This window comes from Mastigoproctus giganteus, chromosome 11 (genome assembly GCF_048544385.1).
Source record: "Mastigoproctus giganteus isolate SK-2022 chromosome 11, ASM4854438v1, whole genome shotgun sequence".
Taxonomy (NCBI): Eukaryota; Metazoa; Arthropoda; class Arachnida; order Uropygi; family Thelyphonidae; genus Mastigoproctus; species Mastigoproctus giganteus.
In genome coordinates this window covers 50,167,927-50,193,433 of record NC_143585.1, presented here as the reverse complement: position 1 = coordinate 50,193,433, position 25,507 = coordinate 50,167,927, and the positions used below count along the sequence as shown (strand labels likewise).

Below are 25,507 nucleotides of genomic sequence, written 5' to 3'. Positions count from 1 at the left end.
TTGTATAAGAATTACTAAAAAAGGTCACATTACAGAAGTCGATACAAGATGTTCGAAAATACAGTCACATGACATCAGTACAGCACATGATCCTCTCTAATAGCTAAACAGGCCTGACAGCGATGAACCATGCTCCAAGTCAGTAATGATATAAGGTTCTCTGGCAACAAATTCCATTCTTTCACCAGCACAGACCTTAGCTCACCAAGTGACCGAGGAGTTGGCTGTCAGCGTGCAATGCGACGCCCAAGGGCGTCCCACCCATGCTCAATCGGGTTTAAGTCTGGTAATCGTGTTGGCCACGGCAGTCGTTGGATATTTTCAGTCTTAAGATATTTCTCCACCACTTGAGCTCTACGTGCAGTAGCGATGTCGTTCATGAAAAGAAAATCTGGGCCAACTGCACCCCTAAAACAATAGAGAAAGAAAAAAAAGTCTCCCATAAAGATACATTACCACTTGTTTGCCTATTCGAGTTCCTTAAAGAGAGTTTTATCACATTCTTTGAAATGACTTGGCCCATGATGTATTCTTACTATTTTTTTTTTTTTTTTACCCTGGTCATTTACCACATGGACTCAACATGAGGCTTTTATCAGGTTCTAGGAACCGTCTTATAGCTTTCAATGAGCTTTTTATAAGCGTACCTTGATTTTCCTGACAGAAAGAGAAAAGACGAGGGGAAAAAAATACTGAGAAAAAATTTTGCCACATTGTTTTTTTTATGGAATTCCTCCACTTGTTTTTAATATCTGGGTTCCAGAATTAATTCCTGAGTTAACCATTAAAACAATGGTAAGAGAGTGAAAAAGACAACACAAAACGTGTTGTCTTTTTCACTCTCTTACTCCATCGGTGTGTTTTCACTTCTGCATACAAATTTTGGATATTCAGATAATTTCTAAAGAAAGACAACAAATTCTTCCTCCCAATTATCGTATTAGTGTCCCTACGTCAGCCTTTTTCAGAGTTTGAAAAACTCCATCAATCGCCTGAATTTGCGCAGTCTTGAAAATTTCGTTATGGTTAATGATTGTCAGTAACGATTCCACCCTTTTTGATTCCTTGGTTTATATTATACATCTGTGAGGAAATTTCATGAACATGTTTGCAGAGACATGAATATGGATGTCGATTGCTAGGACTTTCCATTGTTTTTATCTTAAAAGTCTTCTAACCAAGCTTCTGTCTTATGATTGTCTGCCTTTCGATTTTTGCTGTTCAGTAGCCAGTAGGTGTGATGATGGTTGACCCTCTGCTTTAAAATTTACCAGCTGATTCTAAGATATCCCAATAGTCTGTAAAACACGGCATTCTCTCTTCCAGCTTGAAAAATACTGTGTTGAATTGCACAAACACAACCACAACTTAGGTAATCACAAAAGCTCCTTAACTAAAGATCTCAAGATAATTCTCAGCTATTGTCAAACCGTTTAGTTATTTGCGCCCTTAGTAAAACCCAGTTCTGTCTTATTCCACTCAAAAAAAGAATTTGCTGCTCCTGTGTTCGCCTCAACAACGCTCAGATTTGTAAACAAAACCATGTTTCTTTAACAGAGGATAACCCTGACTTTTAACCTCTCTTGACATAAGCATATCTAAAATATTGATTCGTTATCACTGAAAAACTAGGCTTTCTCTTTATCTCTCAGGGTTACCTTTCTTTTCAACTTCTAATAAGTGTAAACAAATCCCAAATCTGTCCTGCCATGGACTATTGTTCCGACATCTAAGGTGAGTCTCCAAGACTCTATCCATGAAATTGCAATCAGGTTAGATAATTCCAATAATTTTACTTATTTTCACAGACATTCAGTTTCTCTTGCATTCCTTCTTCTACAGATATTTCCATGGACATTGTTCTTCTGAATTGCCATCGGTAATTCCCCTTCTCAAACAGTGAAATTCGTACTTGACGAATATCCATTTGCTATTCAACACCAAATTATAGAACTGACCTTTTCTCCTCTTCGTGTATCCTTTTTACTTCCGTACCTTTAAACAAGCTTCCTTCTGAAGTGCCTACTGAAATTACATGCTTCAGAACTTCATTCCCACTATCAACAAGTAATTTTCATCTTTTCAAATTAGAATTCTATACGATACTAGAGTACAGTACTGTACTCTAAAACCTTTCGTGATTGAAGTCACCAAAACATTAAAGTATTAAACTCTAGTAACAGTTTTATTCTTTGCATGATTGCTTTTTAACAAGCAAACATTAGCTGATAAAAACCGTATTTTGTAGTTGATGAGGTATATAAATCATTTGTGTACATGCGTGTGACCTTGTGCGTGCATGTCATGGATTCTATGGATTCTACGTTTTCTGTGGATTCTTTCCTATGAAAACAAACAAACAAATTGATAGTTATTTAATAGTAAAATTTGATCGGCATCCAATGAGAGTTACTTTGTTCCTATTTTGATTAAACAGCATGTAATGGGGATCTGAACGTTGTATGCATCTTACTTTGCATGGCACGTCATATCAGTTCTGTCTTCGACTTGTTGAACTTGGATAGGATGTTGATAAAGTACGATGCGTGTTTTTTCGATAACACAGTTCTTTAATTAAACATATCTAGTGGCGGTTATTAGGTGTTAAATATCAATTACCTACCCCATAGCGAGTAGGTCTCCCTTTAGTTCTTTGAACAGCCTGGATTTGTCATGGCATGGACTCAGCGAGATGTCGAAAGCATGGTACAAGAATGATGGCCCATGTTAACTTAATGGTTTACCATAGTTATTGCAAATTGGATGGTTGAGGATCTCTACTTTGAAGAGCGCGTTTAGCCTCATCTCACAGGTGCAGAAGTCTCTCTCTCATCAACGAGCTGTTTCAGATAGATTGCCGTTGGCTGAATGTTATTTCGTTATAGGAGTAATCTCGATACATCCAAGATAAAGTCGTACGTGAAAGCCACAGCAGGGACTCCCATAACATGTTCAAAGTTACCATAATCTTTCGTCTTGCCAAATGTTCCAGTGAATTGCACAAATACAAAATTCTTATTTATCTATCCACCTACTTCACATCGCATGATAGAAACAGGTGATGCTGTTATTGAAGGAGCACTCCATTTAATGAAAAGGGCAGGCGTACCTAATAAAGTTGCCGCTCAGTGTAGAGCTTTAAGAAAAAGATGTTTATTAAACACAGATTGTGTTTCTCCTCATCATTCTCTTTATGCAAGAAAACTGGGAGAAAACATAACTAGAAAGTGGAAATAAAAGAGTACTTGACCTCTGTAGACTTCTGTCAGCGGGATTATCTAAAAGGCAAAATATACTGCCTTAAATCTAAGATTATAGACATGCTAAAAATGCAGAGATAAATCCAGCTGTATGTAGTGAAATGTGGGAAAACGAAGACATGTATTGAGGGTGTTGGTCGCCATTTTGAATATTAATCAGACTAACTTTGGACTGCAGAACAATAGTCCAAAGTTAGTCTGATTTTAAAATGTATATTTTACCATGTATATTTACACTTTGAAAAGAAAATCTCATGCACGTAGCCCACCCTGTAAACGTAACAAACAATAATAAAAGAACTAAATTTTAATACGTGATCCTATTAGAGAATAGAGAAAAAAAATTAATTTAATAACGATGAAGGAATAATAATATTTCACATCCTTGGAGCTGCTCAGAGTATTCAGGGACAAATTCGATTCATTGTAGTAGCCTTATCTGAATGAGATTTTTTTTCTTCCTAATCTCTTTCTATCGAGTGCATATTTGGAAAGTTACATTCACCACTTAATGACGTACAGCTTCATATGACCTCTCTCATTAAAAGATTAAAAAAAAGAAAAGTGCGCCCTCTTTCGGGAATTAAAACAATTGTCAACGCACACACACACACACGCGCGTAGTCTACGTTAACCTGGCTACTGAAAGTCCATAAATTGCTGCAATCATGAAAGTGGAGCGAATGGGGGGGAAAAATGAACCAGCGAGAGAGAGAGTGTGTGTGTATATGTGGAATGTAGCCAATAACAATGCCCATCACCTCAATGTCGACTGGGCATGACCGTGATTCCAGGTAACTACAGCTGCCGACACATTCTAAGGCACGAGGCGCTGCCGTGCTAGCTGCACCAGTAATGACATGCCTGCCAAGTTGTAACTGTGCCACCAGCGCGATGTCCATACCATTAGTGAACAGGTAAAACTCGTATCCGTTATTTAACCTCGGTCTTCTTAAAATATCCGAAGACATGCCTGGTCTTAAAGTGGGCAATGACCCCAAAGGTCAAGTGGCTTCGTCGTCACCGCCAAAGGAACCCGCAAAAGTTACCGAAGGATTACAACAGCAGGCGGCAGCGGCCGGAGCCGAACCAAAAGCTCCAACACCACCTCATGCGGAGGATGGACATAAAACTCCTTCTTCTTCTTCTGGTGGAGCTCCAACTCCTGGTCCAGCACAGGTTCTACAAAGGATTTTAACTCTTTGTCGTAGAGGTGATTGGCTAGCAGTAGAGACGTTGTTGAAACAGGTGGATAAGGATGATGTCGCTGCCGAGTCTGACCGTCTGATAGATGAGGTAAGTGTCATTAGAGTCCTATTGATGTTTTATTGAACTTGTTGAAGCCACGCGCTCATAGATAATAAATTGTTTCCACCTGCAAGTTTCTATAAGTATAAACTAGCATATAAAATGACCGCAGAGTATTTTATTCATTAAGTTTTATTTGAAGTGAGAAATATCCGAAGGAAAATCACACTAAATATGGATGTAATTATAATTTTATAAACTCGATGTTATATTTTTGAAGAGTGTCATCCAAAACAAGATTAGGGAACAGATATATCAAAACAAAGAGGGCAAGCAATAAACCACTACACCAAAATAAACTCAGTGAAGAATATATCTATTTCATCAAGGTCTTAGAACTTCACCTAAATTGCTTCTCATTTATCTGTTTTTGTTCTTAACAGCGAGCTGCAATTATTGAGAAGAGTCATTGGACATAGATTCTTGACCTTCTTTATTGTGCCTGTGCCACTTAAAATTGAAGTTTTCTTCAAACATTTATCTCCATAATCCTCGGACATTTCTCTCACAATTCCTGTTGCAATCATACATTGTCATATACAAGACCTTATAAAAAGACGTTGCCCAGGTCACTTTGCAACTATCAGAAAACATGTCCGAACTTGCATCTGTACACACCAGATACATTCCAGAACTTCCAACTTGCAACCTGCAACGTATTCTTGGACCTACACTTTCTGCCATCTACTGGCAGTTCATTGAAACTTTAGTGGCTGTACGGTGGTGCTGCTGACTTTCTGTAAATTGAATTCTCTCCCTGCGTAAAAAGTTCGCTTTCATATTTTTTCCAGATTAGTTCGTTTTCTTTTTTCTGTAATTATTCTAAATAATACTGTAGGACTAAATACAAGTATAAACAACAAATAATAAAATATTTCAATAAATTTAATATCCAGATAAAGTAAACTTATATGAACTAAGCTTTCTATCCCGGCTTCTCAAGTCTATTTTGAGACCAAAGTTACTTGCCCCTTGTTTCGTTTATTGAATTCGATCCTTGAACAGCCTAATTACATTTTCATAAAGAGGCAATTATTCTGTGTAACATTAGGTGGTTTCTTCCGTTTATGGCATGAACGTTATCAGTCGGGCGAGTTCTCAAATAATCTTACGAGTAATTTAATATTTGTCTTGTTTGCACTGTGATAACAAGTACATTAAAGAAGAACCATCACGAAATAAAATTGAAGCAAAAACATGTCTGGACATATATTATAATTATCGATGCTCAGAGTAATTTAAATTTTTTTGAATAGAAACAACAATAACCATTAACAAAACTATTATGATACCATTACGAACACTCCTTGTCATGCTGCTCGTGTTTTGATGGACTGGTGTGAGGACATGAGCTTTGAAACTTGGACTGGCTAGGCCAGAGCCGTGATCTTAATCCTACATAGATCATCTGGGATGAAGTGGATCGTCGGGTGCATGAGAGGTGAAGCGGCCCAAAATACAGCTGAACTAGTTCAGCGGAAAGAGAGAATTGACTGACCTCATTGAACAAGAGAAGAAGGAGATTAAGAACCATCAGGATTACTTGCAGGAAAACACAACCCAATATACCAAGCCATAAGAAAGATAGACAAACAGCATACAACACTCAACCTTAACAGATAGACCCCATTCACATAGACAAGAAACAAAGGCAGAAAAATGGGCGAAGACGACATTCCATGGCAAACATTAGAATGACCTACAAGAATGAGATGGCTTCCAACACATGGCTCGCAAACCTGAGACCGAAGGATTCATGCTCACAGTCCAAGATCAGGTAATCAACACCAGTAGCTACAGGAAATAAATCGCCAAGGACCTCGGAGTGAAAGATGGCACATGTCGAAGATCCTGGTCCAAGAAACAATTCAGTGCCTCACCGCGGGATCCATGGTGATCACACATATGGTGTATACTCACAAACACCATCAGGTGGCCAGGATAATACATCAGAAGCTAGCGTAAAAATTCCTACTGATCAAAAAACGTTTACTGTGTTACAAGTACGAATCTCAGGCCGTACACTACACAGCCAAAAGAAACAAAGACAGAAAGATGGCGAATAAGACACTCCATGGCCGTATAGATATCCCTACTCACAAACTATACTGGGACCGTGCCATAATAACGAACAAGGCGATCCTGCACAATAGACCAGACATAACCCTCATCGAAAAGAAGGAAAAGACTACCTACCTCATCGACACAGTGATACTAAACCAGCAATCTGTAGATAACCAACGAGGAAAAGATCAGGAAGTACTCAGATCTAAGACAGGAAGTCAAAGAAATGTGGTATATGGAACAAATAATGACCATCCCGATCACCGTGTCAACCACCGGCATGGTGTCAAAGAGCCTCCATGAATACCCAGCGGCAATATGGTTGCCAGAGAACACCTTCAACCTGAACACCTGTAGAATAGTAAGAGCGTTCCTCGACCAACAGTAATAATAACAATAATAAATAGTAATCGGACACAACCATCCACGTCATATATTTGGTATAAGTACCTGTCACATAGCGAAAATCTCTCAGAAAAAGGAGAAAAAGGTCACGCACCGGCGAACTTATAAGCCCTTATGAATTCTGTCCATTAACTGCGTGTGTTTTCTGGTCGACTTGCCTTTTTGTTCGAGAAAAATCGGAATTTTTTTGAAGGAAAAACCACCCCGTACATACCTGAGACCGACTAAATGAGCCAAGGAGAAAAAACCCATAATACTTCTTGCGTAATTGACAGGATTCGAAGCCGGGCTTTTACTGCCCAGTGAGAGAAGTTGGTGATTATCACCACTTTGCTTCCGCGCGGTCTGTGAACCCGAAAAAGTGTTCCGTATGCTTATGCATCCGACAGAAAAATATGCATTAGCATTAGCAGTGGCAAATGATGGAAGAAAGCAAACTTATACAGCATCAGCCAAAAAAAAAAACACCACACGTCCCATTCACCTATTCATACACTCCAATACGTTGCCTAATTCTTCATCGAATTTATTTAAACTATCAATTTCCAAAACAACAGATGGAAGTTTGTTTTAACAATCACAACCACCCGTTACTAAAGGCAAACTTCCTCACATCTATTCTGCAACTCTCCTTCCTCAGTTTGAATTTGATCCCCCTCATAAGTGTGGTCTGAGCAAGAGAAAGAATCTCATCAACGCATTGAGCTTGCTCAATGCGTTAAAAGTCTTAAACATGTCAATCAGATCACCTCGCAGGTGCTTAGTCTCCAGACGCTGCACATTGCAGGACTGAAGCCTCTCTTGGTAACAGTATCCCATCGTTCCGCTAACCAATCTCGTTGCTTTCTCTGTACTCGTTCCAGCAACTCCACATCCTTCTTAAAATGAGGCCTCCAGACCTGTATGTAATGGTGAAGATGTGGCCTGACCATTGCCTTATACAAAGGGATAATCACTTCTTGATCCCTGCTGGAAAAATTCCTGTATATCATTGACAAAACCCCATGAGCTTGGCATGGGGTTTTGTCAATTGGCAGCCTTAAGTTTAACGTATTCAGCGTTGTTATTGCTGGAAGAGAATTCGGTCCTTTCTTTACTGTCCAAAAAAAGAAACGGTTTATCTGAACCGCAGTATCATGGATCTGTGACTGATTATTCAATTTGTTTGAACTAAATGCTTTGTTTCAGAATGATAATGCGCCTCCACAATTTCATAACGCTGTACTAAGTTTTTGATTGTCTGATCTTTAGGAACGGCTTGTAGGTCCCATTTCTTGGCCGAACGTGAGGGAGAAGAACACCTGCAATGAATATCGCTTTGATGAAGTTAAAACCAAAAAGCACAGAGAAGCCTCGATATATATGGAAGGGGTTTCGTTCTTCAAAACCCATGCATAAACTGAAATTTAGTTTAAATGGAGAAAATTAGCATGCGTTCCATAACCCTAAATGCACTATTTGAAACCTTTTTAAACACAACTTTATGACATTTAAACCATTGCTTTTAATTTATTACATTTAAAACAAAACCAATACATTATTCGTGTTATTTATAGTAGTAGTAGTAGTATTGGCATATGATGCAAGAAAGCAAATGTATGAGCTTATGAAGCATCAGCCAAAAAAAAAAAAAAATCACACAACCATTCCCTCTAAATGCCAGTCCAGTTCCTCCTTAAATTTATTTAACCTATCCACTTCCACAACGATAGATGGAAGTTTGTTCGAGCAATTAACCACCCGTTGGCCAAAGGAAAATTTCCGCACATCTATTCTACATCTGTCTTTCCTCAATTTGAATTTATGCCCCCTTAGGTTTGTAATCTGAACAAGTGGAAGAACCCCATCAGAATTCAGCGTACTCAACCCATTCAAGGATTTATACACCTCAATCAGATCACCTCGCAGGTGCCTAGTCTCCAGACGCTGTAATTTGCAATTTGCAGAAATTAAGCCACTCTTGGTAAGAGGATCCCTTCATTCCCCTCACCAATCTTGTTGCCCTTCTCTGTACACGCTCAAGCAAATCTACATCCTTTCTATGAGGCCTCCAGACCTGTACGCAGTACTCAAAGCGTGGCCTGACCATTGCTTTATACAGAGGGACAATCACCTCCTTCTCCCTGCTAGCAAAGTTCCTATATATTATTGACAAAACCCCATGACCTGCCCTGGCAGCCTGTCTGAATTGCTCAGAAAACTTCATATCTGACTGCACAATTACTCCCAGGTCTTTTTCATTTTCTACCACCTTAAGTGTAATACCACACAGTTGCTGTTGGTACGTTTCTCTGAGGTTACTTCAACCCATATGCAGTACTTTGCATTTGTCAATGTTAAACTTCAGTTGCCACTTCTCAGCCCATCTGCCCAAGTTTTCTAGATCCTGTTGCAGTAGCACACTGCCATTACTGTCATTAACAACCCTGTCAAACTTTGTATCATCTGCAAACTTCGACACTAAGCCTGATATACCTTAATCAATATCATTGATAAATATACAAAACAACAGTGGACCCAACACCGAACCCTGTGGGACTCCACTAATTACATTAGTCCACGAAGAGCAGCACCCATTGATTACCACCCTCTGTCTTCACCCACTCAACCATTCTTTTATCCATTGCAGCAACTTACCCTTAATACCATTCTGCTCCAATTTGTACAATAGTCTTCCATGTGTACAATAGTCAACAGTGTCAAAAGCTTTCCTGAAATCCAAGTACACTGTATATGAGAACAAAATTATTTTTTGCATCCAGTTCCTTTGTAACCACATCATAATATCCTATCAAATTTGTCAGACAAGACTTTCCCTTAACAAACCCATGCTGTGTCTGAATTATTGCTGCAGTCTTGTCTAGATGATCCTGCAATGCATCTTTAACCAGTGGCTCCATTATTTTACCCGGAACAGAAGTTAAACTAACTGGTCTCTAATTATTCGAGTCACCCTTCGATCCCTCTTTGTGAATTGGTGATACATTTGCACATCTCCAGTCCGTGGGGAACTCCCCTGATTCCAAGGATGCGAACTAAGGTTTCAAATATTATCAAAGAAGAGTATTTATCAAACACAGATACATCCTCTTGGATGGTCGGGGTGATTGTTGTAGGGTTTTAGGAGCATTAGCGATTAAGACCATATTGCTCCATATATACTGTCTGTAAATTGCGAGTGTTCTGGAGTCAATTGAGTCAATTTTCTGTTTGCTGGACGAAAAACTCAAATTTCCTGTGGAAAAAACCATGCTATTCTCGCCCGACTAATTCAGCCATGTGAAAAGGCCCATAAAAATTCGTAACGTCATCGACGGGACTCCAACTCAGATCTTTTTCACCCGCTGTGGGGAGGACGACGATTCTACGAACTTTGTATACTCAGGAGGGCGTTAATAGCGTTGTAGTGACATCTGTAAGGATATTAGAGTTGAATTCCATATCAGTGAGTATGGCCTCAAGAGGACCAACATCATTTGGAATCCTTGTATCGTGAGAGCTTTCCTTCAAACGAAAACAATGGTAGCGAGGATGTGATATAGGGTGGAGGTCCAGAAAAAGGAGTATGGGTGTAGGTGGAAATGTAGGGTCTAGGAAAAGCATGGGATGAGAGTGGAAGAGAAAGATAGTAGAAATTGTATTCAATAGACCTATTTTTCTTTACGTTGCTTTTCTGCTGCAAGAAAATTGTCTAATCTATGCTTTTCTGAAAACTGATGTCCATGTCTATTTCCTTCCTATTCAAGTTGTTTAACATTCAAAAAAAAAAGGTTATCATTCCCTTCATTTACATTTGTTCTTCTACTCTTCTTGCTGGCATTCGCACTCGCTTCTTTATCATGCTATCAGTTCCATAAATCTGCATCATCTAGGTGAAAGAATCCCTCTCCATCCATCTTTAGTCTTATTTCAACAACCTGATGCACCGTTGTAAACATAGAAAATTTTCTCAAGTCTCAAACACACGCTTTCCATAGCAATTTCTAAGTTTATGATAGATGAGTTCACTTTGTAAAAAAAGTCCTACTAAGATTTTAGTCTTTGAACTGTAGCAATAACTCTCGATGAAGTGTAGGAGTATTGAGATTGTACTCGGAAAACGTACACAGCACTGATGTTGGAATTGACGTTATCGGGATGCTTTGGATATCAAAGGGTTGTTTGTAAGCTAAGCTTCCTTGAAGGTTGCGCTCACCCTCCACAGTAAAATGTTTAATAAACCAGTCCTCAATTATCCATGTTATCCATGTCCAAGCCAGTTATCCATGTCTTCTTAATAGCTGCCCAGTAAACATCTTTTGCTGAGTACTTTTAATGCATGGGAGTTGAACGAATGGTAAACTAGCAGCGTCTTGAATACCTGCCGCATTGCCACACACATAAAAAATCTGTCTTTCTCAGCGAACGTCTCTTAGCCTTAGTTGTTTGGCACTTAAAGCACACCAACCCAACCCTGACCAAAATTTTTCGCTGCCTTGAAGGCTGATTCAACTTATTCCTCCTTAGTAATGTACGTCCTCGGTGGTATACTCTTCTATAAAAGACCCGTTTCATTAGCATTAAAACAAGCTGCTTAGAGTTGTACTCCTTTTCTAACATGGCAGCTTCAATCTTCTTTGAAAACTTAGGTGCAGCAACGTGATCCGCTCTTCTTTTCCTCTTCATGGATGAACGAGAGCTAGGAAGCCATCCTCTTGGAATACGTTCGAAAAAAAAATAAAGAAACCATATTGGGAAGCTGAGGTATAGTGGCATGACACGAAGTTCAGCAATTCATAGTACAATACCATACAGTAACCGAAGTCACGATCTACTCTCCAATGGGTCACTACGTGCTTAAATGCATACACATTTTAATAAAAAAAATTCTATTGTTTTTACTTAAGAACCGCGTATTTAAGGCTAAGAGGCGTTCGCTGAGAAAGACAGATTTTTTATCTGTGTGGCAATGCGGCAGGTGTTCAAGACACTGCTACTTTATCATTCGCTCAACTGCCATACTATTAAGGTGGAGATGAACTAACATTTAGGGGCCGCCTTACATCAGATACAACAAAAATACACATGTTTTTTTTGGGTTGAGCTTCGGCAACTAAGGCCACGTGCATATTGTCTGGAAATATGTTTGCTCAGTGCATATTGTCTGCAAATTGCGTGTGTTCTGAGGTCGAGTCTCTGTTTGCTGGAAGAAAAACCAAGTTTCCTGGAGCAAAACCATGCTACCTTCGCTTGAGACAGAGTAACTCAGCCACGTTGTGAAAAATAGCCATAAAAATTCCTCCCGTCATCGACAGGATTCGAACTGCGTTCTTTTCCATCCGGTGTGAGGAGCACGGCGATCCTTCCAACTGTACTACCCATGAAGCCCACAGCGCATATCTTGAAAGCAATTTACCTTGTGACAGATAGTAATGTGTAGTGATAATTGCTCTGCAACTTATCCGACATAAATCAGGGATACTCCAGAAGGCCGTTGGTACAAATTAGGGAGTTTGCTGGAATACACTTCATCTATAGCACAATTCCACAAAAGGAAATCGCATAGGACGAAATAAGGAATTTTGGCTGGTTTCTTTGTTGGTCTTCATTGCCCATTCTTCATTAACTAATTAAAACAGTTTCAATTAAGAATTATATAAAACATAATTTTATATAAATATCGTTTTTCTGTGTTGATCGTAACTAAATTTCTGAAGAAGCACTTTTGAAACATTTGCATTTGTCTCAGAGAGAGAGAATCTAGTAATCCTGGATTATTTCCTAACCAGAAACGGCCGTTATGACCTTTAATAAGGCTACCAACATGGAAAATGGCCTCGACGCATCAGATAATGTTAAGTAACACACTGCATGCTCTCTAAGTAATGGCTAATCTCTCTCTGTCTGTCTGTCTCTCTCTCTCTCTCTTATATTAACCATCTGTCATAAATAAATGTCTCAACAATGACACCAGACATCGAGAAAGTTAAAAAATAGCTTTGAATCTTATTATTCTTAAGATGACACATCCCTTTGTACAAAGTCACAGATATGTGGCGCAAAGTATAAAGGTATATGTAACCTGTCTTTTAATCTTCTTTAACCAAAGGTACTGGAGAATTGTATAATTAATATCTTCTCCTTGAAGTATAATAATAAGGCCCAAAAATAGGTCAAGGCAATGATCAAGTTTAAGTAAAACTTTACTGTTTGGGAAGAAATCTTCCAATCCGCTCATTTTTGAAATTAAAAATATGTTGAGCGATGATGGGTTTATGTTTTGATCTCTTAATTTTGCCTTCGTCTTTTATTGAAAATAATATTTATCGGGGTTAAATATTAAAAAGGCATTCGCAATGTATTAATATAACGCAAAGACCTAACCTGAGGAAAAGACAGAACATGTTCATAAGTGCATCCATTCAGCAACTATAATTGATTCCTGTCGTGACCTTCACATCAAGATGCGTGACATGTTTGCATCAAACATATTACAAAAATTTCAGAAGGGAATTTATGATAAAGACAATAAGGCCACTTAGGAAAGAAAGGAGGAAAGAGTCTTGATGGAAGCAAAAGTTGTGAGTGGGCCTAAAAGGTACTTCCATTTGCGAATTTTATTTTTGTAAATGTGACAACTGAAATTATTAGGTCTTTTGTATTATTAGAAAATATCGTTGGTTTTATTAACCCTATAAATGGATCATTTATATGGCTGGACAATTTTTAGCCATTACTTGGAAATCGGTTAAATTAAAAAAAGATATAAACCACCACCATAACTGAAAATTTAACTTATATGTTAATGAAATACAGTGAAAATAATTAAATATATATTTTATCATAATAAAAAGAGAAACATATAATTTAAAATTGAAGATGATCAACGGAAAGAAAGTAACAAATAAATAAAAATAAGTGGGGTTATCAAAAAGTTCGTACAGTTACCCAGAAATAATAGCCCTAGAAAGGTGAAACTTCACAGGAATTTTAATCTTTTTCTGTGTACTCTCCATGTATAGTAACACATTTCTCTATGGATCAGTTGTTTAATGCCTTGATCATAGAAGTCCGCATTTGATTGTACTTCATCCATGACTTCCTGAGACGAATCAAAGCGGAGTCCACGCAATGGTGTCTTCATTGTACACCCAGCATTCGTCATTTGTCACCAACTAATCAAAAAAGTTCTCAACATCCGCATTACACAAATCCAACAGTTGGCGAGAACATTGCATTCGACATTGCTTCTTCAAAGGCGTCAGCAATCTTGGAACCCATTGTGTGGAGACCTTAGACATGTGCAGATGGTCATTTAAAATGCCGTGGGCAAACCCATAACTAATTCCCACTGCATTTGCGATGAAATGAATTGTCACACGTCTGTCACTCAGCACCAGCTGCTCAACCTTTGCAACAGTCTGTGAATGTTGATGGCCTTCCTTCTCTTGGCTCGTCAAAGACACTTGTACAACCGCACTGCAACTCCCGTTTCCACGTTTTTATAGTGTCATAGGATGAACAATCTGCCCATACACAGCTTTCATTTCTTCGACCATTTCCTAAGCTTCCTTGTCCTGAAAATGCAAGAACTTGATCACTGCTCAATACTCCACTTTGTCAACCATAACGTCGTTCCTCAGAAACTTGAGTTCAAAGACGGAACTATCGAGGTAAATATCAACAGTCAATGTAAAGTTGTAAAACTCGCAATACAATATTTTAATGTTAATTGCTGTAACGAATTTTTTATATATACAATGCTTCAGTTCTTTCTTTTGTATTTGGACAACCTCTTGATTTTCCCCAATTTGACACAAAGAACGAGACTTCCCACTACCTATAACATTCTGATAATTACCTTTAAAGAGAGTCATTTGATAAAATAATTATCTCTAACAGAGAATTTTACAGGGAGGTTCACAAGGAGGATCTTTCATGATCACAGACCCACAGTCATCATATTTCTGCGAAATTCACCCATTATGGAGAACCTGAAGGTATCTTAGAAACGAATACGAATATGAATCAAACGGATGTACTTAGAACCACACCCTTCCACCACGCCTGGAAAGTAACTTCGATTAGCTCCATTTGTGCATGTCACGTTGTAATAAATAGGAAAGAGTTGAAGAAAAGCATACAGACGGTCTATTACGTACTTGTGTATGTTTCACACCTACATTTCGTGGCTTTTATCATTAAATGCCCGCCCGTATTTCCTCCCGTAATGGGGCATGGCAGTGACAGATCCCTTGACACTGTATTGCATGTCTGCGGCTAAGATAACGCGGGGATAATCGATTTTTCTCCTCTAAACTTCACCTCTCTAACCCACTGAATACAAGCGGCCAAGGTCAAGCAATGCAACTTGGCGAGATGAATTCGAGTCCATTCAAAACATGGACGTTAATTTTCAGCAATAGTAACAGGTATGGAATGTCTATAAATGAGACGGGGGAGGGGTGTATTACTTGATGAACTTTAGTGACTCAAGAATTTATGGAAGATATGATCATATGAAGAATTTATGAACAGCATCATATTGCTCACTCAATACTAGAAATATGTCTGTCGATAAGGACGAAGTTTATTGAAACGTATGGCAAAAATAGTTTTAGATCTCTATTTAAAGTTTTAAAACTATGCAAAGCAAGGACGATCTAACAAAGATTGGGGCCAACTTCAACTTAAAGCTAATTACACAAAGCATAAACCAGTCTGCACTGGTGTTTTGATAATTAGCAGTGATGCTAGGCTAGAATTCTTTCTCATACGCTAGGAAGTGTTATAACCATTGTTATTATTATAGCTCTGTTTTCAAAGGGGTTTTATTTATTGTTTTTCAATAAAAAACCGTAATAAATCATAGCCTATTTTTGCTTAGCTAAATTTAAAACCGAATATTGAAAGAGATGAAACCCATGGTGTATTTTTGTGTACATATTCATAATTATCATCAGAGTTTATTTTCAAAAATACAATGCAAATAACGAAACAATATACATATAAACATAAAATAAAACAAAAATTTACAAGCAATTCTGGAGTAAAAAAATCTGATTTAAGAAAAGTCTATTGTGTGCACCAGAGCCAAGGCTCTGTTTTGTGCTGTTTGGAAATGCCAGTAGGAGATAATTGTGCAGATTCATTAAGTATTTTACTGATGTATTGCCAGAATTGAATTTTGGATCTCCCTAGTTTCCTATGGCTGTTTGTTGGTTTGTACAGAGTGAGCGGAATAAAGTGGCCTCCTGGTGGCTGTCTGAGTTGGTATCCATCACAGTTGACTCTTTTTGGAGAGTCGTTACCAAAGGTTCCTGAAGGCTTTCTTTTACATTTGTGGCATTAGTAATATCGTCCTTCCTAATAAAGTTCTAAGGCAGAAAGTACCAGAAAGATTGGTGATATTGGTAGTTTTTTTTAGTAGAGACGATCAAGGTTTGTGCACCATATAGGAATAAGGAAAAACTAGCGCTTTTATGTTTTTCTTTTTTTTATGCAAACCCCAAACACGAGAGGTATTAGAACCTATAGTACTTAGTACCGTACTTGGGTTGGAGGTTGAGAAGACCAAAGAAGATATTTATTGACATTGGACTTGAACTTCTATAGACTGTAATTTTCAGGACATACGTATGAAAGAAGGTTGTTCCAGAAAACGGCAGTTGAATAAATAAACGAGGAAGATGAAAAGTTGGTTCTGTGATTTTGAAATTGGACAGTAAATGGATGTTGGCTGGTGGCGGCACGTATTCGGACTGTTTTGAAAGAGAGAGGGAATTATAGAAGCCAATTCAGAAGAACAGTGCCCATGGAAGTATCTGTAGAAAAGATATGCAGCAGAAACATTACGTCTATGAGACAGTGAGTGCAGACACACTTTTAGAGATGAATCATTAATTAACTTAACTGCGCTCTTCTGAACGGAATCAAGAAGCCTGAGAGAGGTTTTGGGGGCACAACCCCAGATGTGGGAACAATACTCCATGGTAGAGCGGATTTGCGATTTATACAGAGTGAGCAGCTGTTTGGAAGAAAGTAACGCCGAGAGAGAAAGAGAAAACCAAGTTTTTTAGATGCAGAAGAAGCAATATTTGTAATGTGATTTCCCCAAGAGAGATTAGAATTCAGGATAACCCCTAAAAGAGATATATCATTTTTCCTAGAAATCGGAGTGTCGCTAAAGATAAGCATAGGAGCAGAATAATCCTTTTTGCGAGATATAAGACAAGACTGAGTTTAAGAAGGGTTGAAATGAACTAAGTTGTCTTTGCCCCACTGGAGAATTACCAGAAGATCGGCATTTAAGGAATTGGTAGCGGATATTCGAGAAGTTGAAGCTGATTGAGCAGGACAAGGTTTCTCAAAATGGAAAGTGGAATGCAATGTGCTGTCATCGGCAAAACTATGGATAGGATTTCCAGTCAATGGAAGAAGGTCATTAATATACAAGAGGAAAAGAGTGGGGAAAGAACTGAACCTTGGGGACACCGGCATTAGTGGAGAAGTTAGAAGACAGAGAACCATCTACCATCACTCTCAGGGAGCGATCAGAGAGAAAACTGGACAACCAATTACTAAAGACAGTTGGCAAACCATAAGATGGAAGCTTGTTTAGAAGACCTTTATGCCAAACACGATCGAAAGCGTTTGAGATGTCAAGAGCAACAACTTGTGTTTCACCGAACCTTTCCATTGAATTCGTCCATAAATGGGTAACATAAGCCAGAATATCACCAGTGGATCGACACTGATGGAATCCATACTGGCGAGCGTTGACCAGACGGAATGTTTCTAGATAGTTTAAGAGTTGGTGGTTAACTGATTTCTCCATTACTTTAGAAAGAGTAGAAGTAATTGCAATGGGACGATAATTGGATGGAAGAGATTTGTCATCCTTTTATGAATTGGCTGGATATGAGCAAATTTCCAAGCAGAAGGAAAAACACCTTTGGATTAAGAAAGTTAAAAAAGGCGGCAAAGAATAGGAGTAAGTTCAGGAGCATAGGTTTTGAGAACAAGTGGAGAAATACCATCGGGACCTGGAGCTTTCTTAACATCACGATTCATCAAAATCATTCTGACATCCTTTTGGCGGAAGACCACAGGAGACATTGAATGGAGCGTGTTGGGAATGGTGGGAGGTGTTTTACCAAAATCATTCATACATGAGTTGGAAGAAAAATGGGGTGCTAGCATGTCAGCTTTATCCTTAGCTGAAGTGACAACAGAATCATCTGGTTGGGACAGAGGTGGGAGCAGAGATGGGCAAAAGTTGCGGCCAATAGCTTTGGCAAGAGACCAGAATGCTCGGCTACCATTAGGGTAAGAAGCAAGTTTTCTACTCTTAGCCTGTTCAAACTCCAGTTAGGACTGATTAATAACTGCTTTACAATTGTTGCGAGCTTTGATATAGGCAGAAAATGAAACTGAAGAATTAGAAATGAGCCAATTACGATATGCAACATTCTTCTCTTGAACAGCCTTAGCATATTTATTGGAAAACCAAGGTTTAGATAAAGGACGATATTTTAAAGTGGAGTGTGGGATAAAGGATTCCATTCCTGCAAGAATGAGTTCACTGACACGTTCTGTGCAAAAGTTGACATCGGAAGTTTTGAAACAGTAATCCGACAAAGGAAAAGAAAAAAATAAATCTCGCAGGTCATCCCAATTTGCATTCTTAGAATGCCAAATAACACGAGGTTGCGAATAGCCATGAGATAAAGGCTCCATTGGAGAAGAAACAATCACAAAGTTGTGATCTGAAGTGCATAAAAGAACTCTCACTTCGGCCGTGTACTTAGAAGGGTTGTTTGTGAGAAAAAGATCAAGCGTGTTGTATGATTAGGATTGTCCGGTATTCTTGTAGGTAAATGAACAATCTGTGCAAGGTCATTAGTAATTGCAAAAGCCTCAGCATCTCGACCTTCTGGGTCGGTGTGACTGGATAACGGAAGCCAGCTGGAGTTGTGAACATTAAAATCACCAAGGAAAATTACCTCACTGTTAGGAAAGTTGGACTGGAGAAAGTCAAATTGCAAAGAGAAGAAGTCAAAGAGCTCCAAGTGATTAGTGGAATTGGGAGAACGGTAGAGACAGCAGATGAATTTGATAAAATGATTTAGAGAGATTTTAAGCCAGAGAAGATCAAAGAGAGGAGATTCCAAATTGCCAAGTCTCTGACAGGGAATATCAGAACGGACATATGCACAAGTACCACCTTTGAAGCGAAAGGAATCATACAGCGAATAATTTTGGCATCTGAGATGAGAAGTGGTTGAATCAACCGATAACTGGGATTCTGTCAGAAAAAGTACATGGGGTTTGGCAGACTGCAAGTGGAAATGGACATAATTGAGATTAGAATTGAGACCACGTATATTTGTGAAATGAATTAGGAAGTGCTTGGGAGGTTTAGATCTTTTCACAGATAAGCTTGCTCTATTAGTTTGACAATTCATGGTGTACTCAATTGTCAAATGTCATCATAACCTCAAAAGTCATCAATCATCAATCATACTGCATTATGGAAGAGACAGGGAAGGGTTGATCTGGACTTAGCTCTAGAGACTAAACATGGGTTCCACAACTTGAAGCCTCCAATAAGCAAAATGGTTGTATTGCACCTGTTGATGAGAGTCATCTACCACCTTGTAGATTAGAGGGGATTTCCATATTGTGTTTAAAGTTTAATGAAATTGCAACCCCTTATGCTTTCTTTTAATAATATCATTTAGTGGGTCAATTATAAATGCACCTAGGTATCTTTTACTTTTTCTAATATATTAGTTATTTGAATAACTGATAGACTAGAAGAATGGATCCTTCCACTCTGGAAGAATGGAATCCTTTCATTATGTAGTCTATCAGTTATTATTATTCTTCTAGTCTACCAGACTAGAAGAATAGATCTATGAGGGGATGAAATGAATAATAAATAAATTTATTATTATTAACTAAATTCGCTGAACACCCTACTGAAGTCACAATCCCACCCCACTAACGCAAATCTGATTGCAATTTACAGAACATTTCAAATTCTAGGGTATGTAAAGCAGGTGTCAGTAGAACATTAAAGCCACCCATTTATTTACAAAAAATTACAAACCTTTAATGAGCATAAAACAACGTTTACATAAATACAGCATTTACGAATTATTAACATCAGTTTGTATCTCTCATCAACTATTCTCAATATACGAATTATTAACATCAATTTGTATCAGTTGTATTTTACTTAATTTGACTCCTCGATGATTACTCAATCATTCTCTTACATTACCGATTTTTTTTCTTTCTTTTTCTTACATCAATAATATTTACTATAGGTCACCCATTCTACCTTAATTAACATCTTAGTCAACCCTAGTTATCATCTTAGTCATCTCTCTTTACTCATGAGGTTTCTCTATTAATAAAATTTCTTTTTCTTTGCACCACATCTGGTATGTTATCTTGAGTTAGCACCTGGCTTAATTTAATGATATAAGTTAACCTATCCTTACAGTACTACACTTATAAATATAATTTCTTTGCTAATTCCTTTATATTATTACTTTCCTTTTACTACTCCTGAAACACCCTTACGTTATTTCATAATCATTAACAATAGGAATGTTCCTTTCCTTTAAAGGGACTATCACTCAATTGCTTACAGAGCTAGGTTATGAGCCCTTAAGTTCATGATTCAATAAAGAAACAAGGAACAGACTTACATTCTGACATCACCGCTACTTCCAATGTCCTTGCGCTCAGGCTTCTTACGTGGCTGACAGGCTTACTTCAGTTTCTTGTGCACTCCGGTTTTCCTTCGAGGCTAACAGGCATGCGTTCACTTCTGGGGCACTCTTGACATGATGCACTTTCTTGTGTAGACGATATATTCACATGAGTACATTCTTGGCTCATTCTCTGCAGTTTGCACTAGAACCTATGAGCAGTTCTCACTAAACATGAGCAGTTCCTTCGCGAGGTTTCCTTCAGACTCTTCACAAGGGTCTTCATTACCAAACTCGCCTACCTCTATTTCAACCCGCAACTCACGACCTTCTCCCCTTTGACCACACCACACAGAAGTCCAATACAGAATGCTTTCCCTATTAATTTTACTCCCCCCTCGAACTTTACTCTTTCCTTCAAGTTTGGAACGCCTCCCCCAAGGACTCCAACCAATCCCCATCTTCTGTTTAATTTTACATTCTCCAAATATCAGTCAGTCAGCCTGACACAGCTTTATTATTATTATTAATAGCCATATGATGCAAGGAAGCCTGAGGCTTATGCTGCACCAGGAAAAAAAAAGCTCCCGAGTTACCCTGAGAGAGAGAGAGAGAGAGAGAGAGAGAGAGAGAGAGAGAGAGAGAGAGAGAGAGAGAGAGAGAGAGAGAGAGAGTCAAAAGTAGAAGGGGATCACCAAGAAAGAGAAGAATGATGATATCCAGCTCAGGACCCTGGGTGTGCCAAGCCCATACTCACCAGATGTGAGCCCCCGGGGCTTTCTTTTGACGGGAACACTGGACATCCACTAATTTCCTGTTTTGGTTCAAACGGTGGCTTAGATCAAAAGAGACGCTTCATATAATTCCGTTTCACGTCCTATTGTTCTTTCCCTCAGCAACCCTTTCACGCCTGTCCTCAAATGGCACCCCTGCTGTCCCTGTTTGCTCTCTTGTATTATTTGAATTGCTTGTTTACTCCTTTGCCACTATTTTTTATTTCCTACCTTAAAACTGTCCATTACTAAATCCAGTGTTCTTCAAACTTTAACCTTACTTTTAGCAAAACAAATATTTTTATTTTAATTTGTAAGATCTACATCTTACAGATCCTTCCATCCAATCCAGACTAGAAGAATGGATCTTTCCATTCTTCTAGTCTGGATTGAATGGATTCAATTTAATTTTTGAATGGATCCTCATAATTGGTATATAGTAGTTTAAAAATTAGTTTATTGAATTAAAATAGTTTTTATTTTAAATAAGGACTATATTATATCGCTGTTTTCACCTTCACTTTCATTATTTATCTAATGCCGCACCTTAAAAAAACTAATAAAATTGTACCGGGTAAACTAATATAGTTATATGTACTCGGTATTGGTGGTGGAGCATTTTCAGCAATTATTCCTTGAGCTGACATTTTCAAATGTCCCCTTAACGATGGGCTTCACTGTAGTGCAAACGAGTATTACAGTGAAGATGGTTTCATTAGTTTGTACAAATTTTCAAAAAACCAGCAATAAATGTGTTCAGAAGCGCTCCAAATATCCACAGATGTGAAACATCAAGTGTATTTTGGTCTTAGGGATTCTAGTAATGCAATCTCTACACCATATCTCAAACTCAGAAAAAGTAATTTATGAGACACTATTATTATACAGTAGTCCTTCATGGATCCTTCTTCAGTTGCGGTTCACTTAAAGATGGTTCGAAAGGACTGCAGCAACACCCAACGACAAATAACATGGCTTATGATAGCCAAACTTTACATACACCCGATTGGATCAAGGGGTGCCTCACCAATATCGGAGAGTCGGACTACTTTCCGAGTACAATATAGTGTATTTTTGCTCGCGCATATAGAAAATTTTTATTTCGGAGAACTACTACTAATATCATATAAGAAAGTATATTTCTTAGTCTACATAACTATGAATTTAGATGTGGTTTTCAGAGCTTTGAGATTCGCAGTAATTTCTCATTAAAAAAGTCACTTTTCGCACGCTATCTTGTCACCTGAGTTGATGGTCTTTTTAACATGAACTTGGATGTCACACTGACAGCTTGTTTGGACAGGATATCTACATTACAACTGTAATAGACTTTTTTTCGAAGAGGCAACTAGACGTTGTTAAGAAAGTTAATGAAGAAAACAATTATATGGAATATACGAGAAAGTCGAAAGATATTGAAGAATAATGGAGAGAAAAGATGCATGAGAGAAGCAAAGGATGGTCGAAGAAAGGGTTCATAACAGAAACGAATATCTGTTTTGACAGAAACAACTTTCATTGTACTGGACAACGGACAGCTCTAAGTTTTAATGTATTATTAAATAACTAAATCAGTTGAGTGAAATCCTCGACCTCTTGTACTTTTTTCACATTTATCATTTTCTCACGTCAAACTAATTCTACATATTTTTGCAGATTGTTGCATATAACCCATACTGCCATGGTTCGAATAAAGTGAATAAAGTGATCAACTAGAATACTTTATTCTTATTCTTAACTCCATAATTGGTTGAAATATAAATTATTTAAATCGCTGTACATCTGCAAATGCATGCTTCATCGCGTACAATTTTGATCTGAAAAAGATAGCATCTTATGGTGCAATGCTGTTACTAAAACTTGGGGGGGGGGTTCAGTTGGGTTGCTTATAATTTTCTCCAAGACCATTAAAGACGTGTGAGGCATCAGCATATTCTGAGTATAGCTTACATATATATTTTCTGATCGCTCTGCATGTTTATGGGCAAAACATTGTGTATTTCCCAGATACGGGGAGGGAGAAAACCATGTAATCCTTGTCTGAAACTGAATAAGCGGGAAGATGTCTTTTTTCAGATGAGGTCTCCATACTTGAACACAGTATTCCAACTGTGGTCTTCTAAGGCAATCGAAAGACAGTTGGAATACTGTGTTCAAGTATGAAGACTGATCTTGATCTTGAAAGGGTGCAAAGACGGACAACTGGCATGGTCAGATTAGCGACCATATGAAGAAAAATTCTGATTATGTGCGCTACAGAGCTTGGCAACCAGGCACCTCAAAAGTGACCTGATTGAGGTTTATAAAGCGCTGAGAGGGGTTAGTAAAATGAATGAAGGCGGAATTTTCACTGTTATGGAGAATTCCAAAACTCGGGTGCATAAATTCAAATTACAGTGGAAGAGGTTTAGACTAGATTGTAGAAAGTTTTCTTTTAGCAAGTGAGTCGTTGAGTGTTGGAACGGGTTACCTCCGCAGGTAGAGGGAGGTTGACAATTTGAATAAATTCAAAGGTCAACTGGATGCCTTTGAATTCAAATTATTTGCTTAAATAATTTGAATTTTCTTATTGACTCGTTTTTTTCGGCCAGTTTCATTAATTAACAAAAGGAATCTATCTCTTAAAGTTTATTTGTTCCAAATATTAAAGGAACCATCAAATCAGTCAAAATTTCTTAAATGAAACATGAGAATCGTTAGGTAGCTAAATTTTGGTTATGGCTATCGTACAAAATTGATATGATAATCTTAATTGGCGTAAGGCTGTATTCAGTATCCCTAACGTTTTTAAGATACTTTTTCACAAGTTAACAAGAAAACCTCTAACGATGTGAAATATAACAACTTTATTTCACTTTTCCATTATAAAATTCTCCTTTTTCGCAATGCATTTTCTGCATATTTTTAGAAAAAGTCGAAAACTATTCAGTAGAAGTGTTTCATCCCGCAAAAAAGACAAGCCGACGTTGGAACACACAGAGTATAGATACAAAAAAAAATACTAATTATGTTCCTAGTTGGTATCATTTTGAATTTACTTTTTTGCGTAACTTCGTTCCTCATTAATGAAGAATTTTTATGGGCCTTTTTCATAAAGTGATTGAATTAAAAAATAAGCAAAGCCTGTCTCAGGAGAAGGTTGGATGATTTTTTATCCCAGTAACTTTTTGGACACTAGTATAAGTAAAAATTTGATCAGGGCGCTAATGAGTGAGTTACTTAACAGGCGTAATCTGTTAATTAGAAGTCATCAATATTGAGATTATATGAAGTTTCATCAGCGTGTTCAGCATTAGCTTTGACATGCCATTAAGAAATCTATAAGGAGTGTGGAATATTAAATAACGAGCAACAAAACCTTGTCTGTATTTTCTGCCACTTCATGCTAACGACTGGAACTGATAGACAGTTTTGTTAGCAATATTTTCTCGTTAACAGCAAACAAATTTAACGAACCGACTAATGCAATTCTTATTTCAGCGATGCAATTGATATTAACCTCACGTCTCCAATTGCGTAGGCAGGGGAGTCTTGTCACGAAAAGCCTGGTGCTGACGCAACTGTTGAAGTGGGCAAGTGTAAAACCATGCAGAGTACGTATTAGTTAGTAACCACGATGCATAACAGACAGACATTAATTATTTTATCGAATCATTTGCTTGAGTAGTCGTTTGATGAATAGTTAATGTTTCGTGGCCTCATTTACATATTTGATGTTTTACTGTCGCTGTAAACTACGTGTTAGGGGAGGCAAGACTGGAGTGAGAAGTGGTTGGGTGACACCAAACAAATTTAGAACTGCGTGATATCATCTCGCGAATGTTATTTTGTGGTTTCTTCCATGAATATCTAGATGGAGTACTTTAAGACAAGTAGACTATATTATATAGTATAAAAAGCAAATTATCCCGAAAGGTTTATCGAATAGATTTTCTAGTGGAAAGATTCTTTTTCGGACATTGCATCTACCCGAAGTTTTATGACATTCATGAAG

At 38.0% G+C, this 25,507-nt stretch overlaps 1 protein-coding gene across 1 annotated transcript in view; it reads left to right on the top strand.

Moving 5' to 3' along the window:
* The first annotated feature begins 4,229 nt into the window (after window positions 1-4,229).
* The window catches only part of nompC (no mechanoreceptor potential C), a 103,786-nt gene continuing 82,508 nt past the window's right edge, over window positions 4,230-25,507 (top strand). Inside the window, exon 1 of the mRNA XM_090384425.1 lies at window positions 4,230-4,556. Coding sequence (XP_090240551.1) covers window positions 4,230-4,556 — 327 coding nt within the window. The remainder of the gene's footprint in view (window positions 4,557-25,507) is intronic.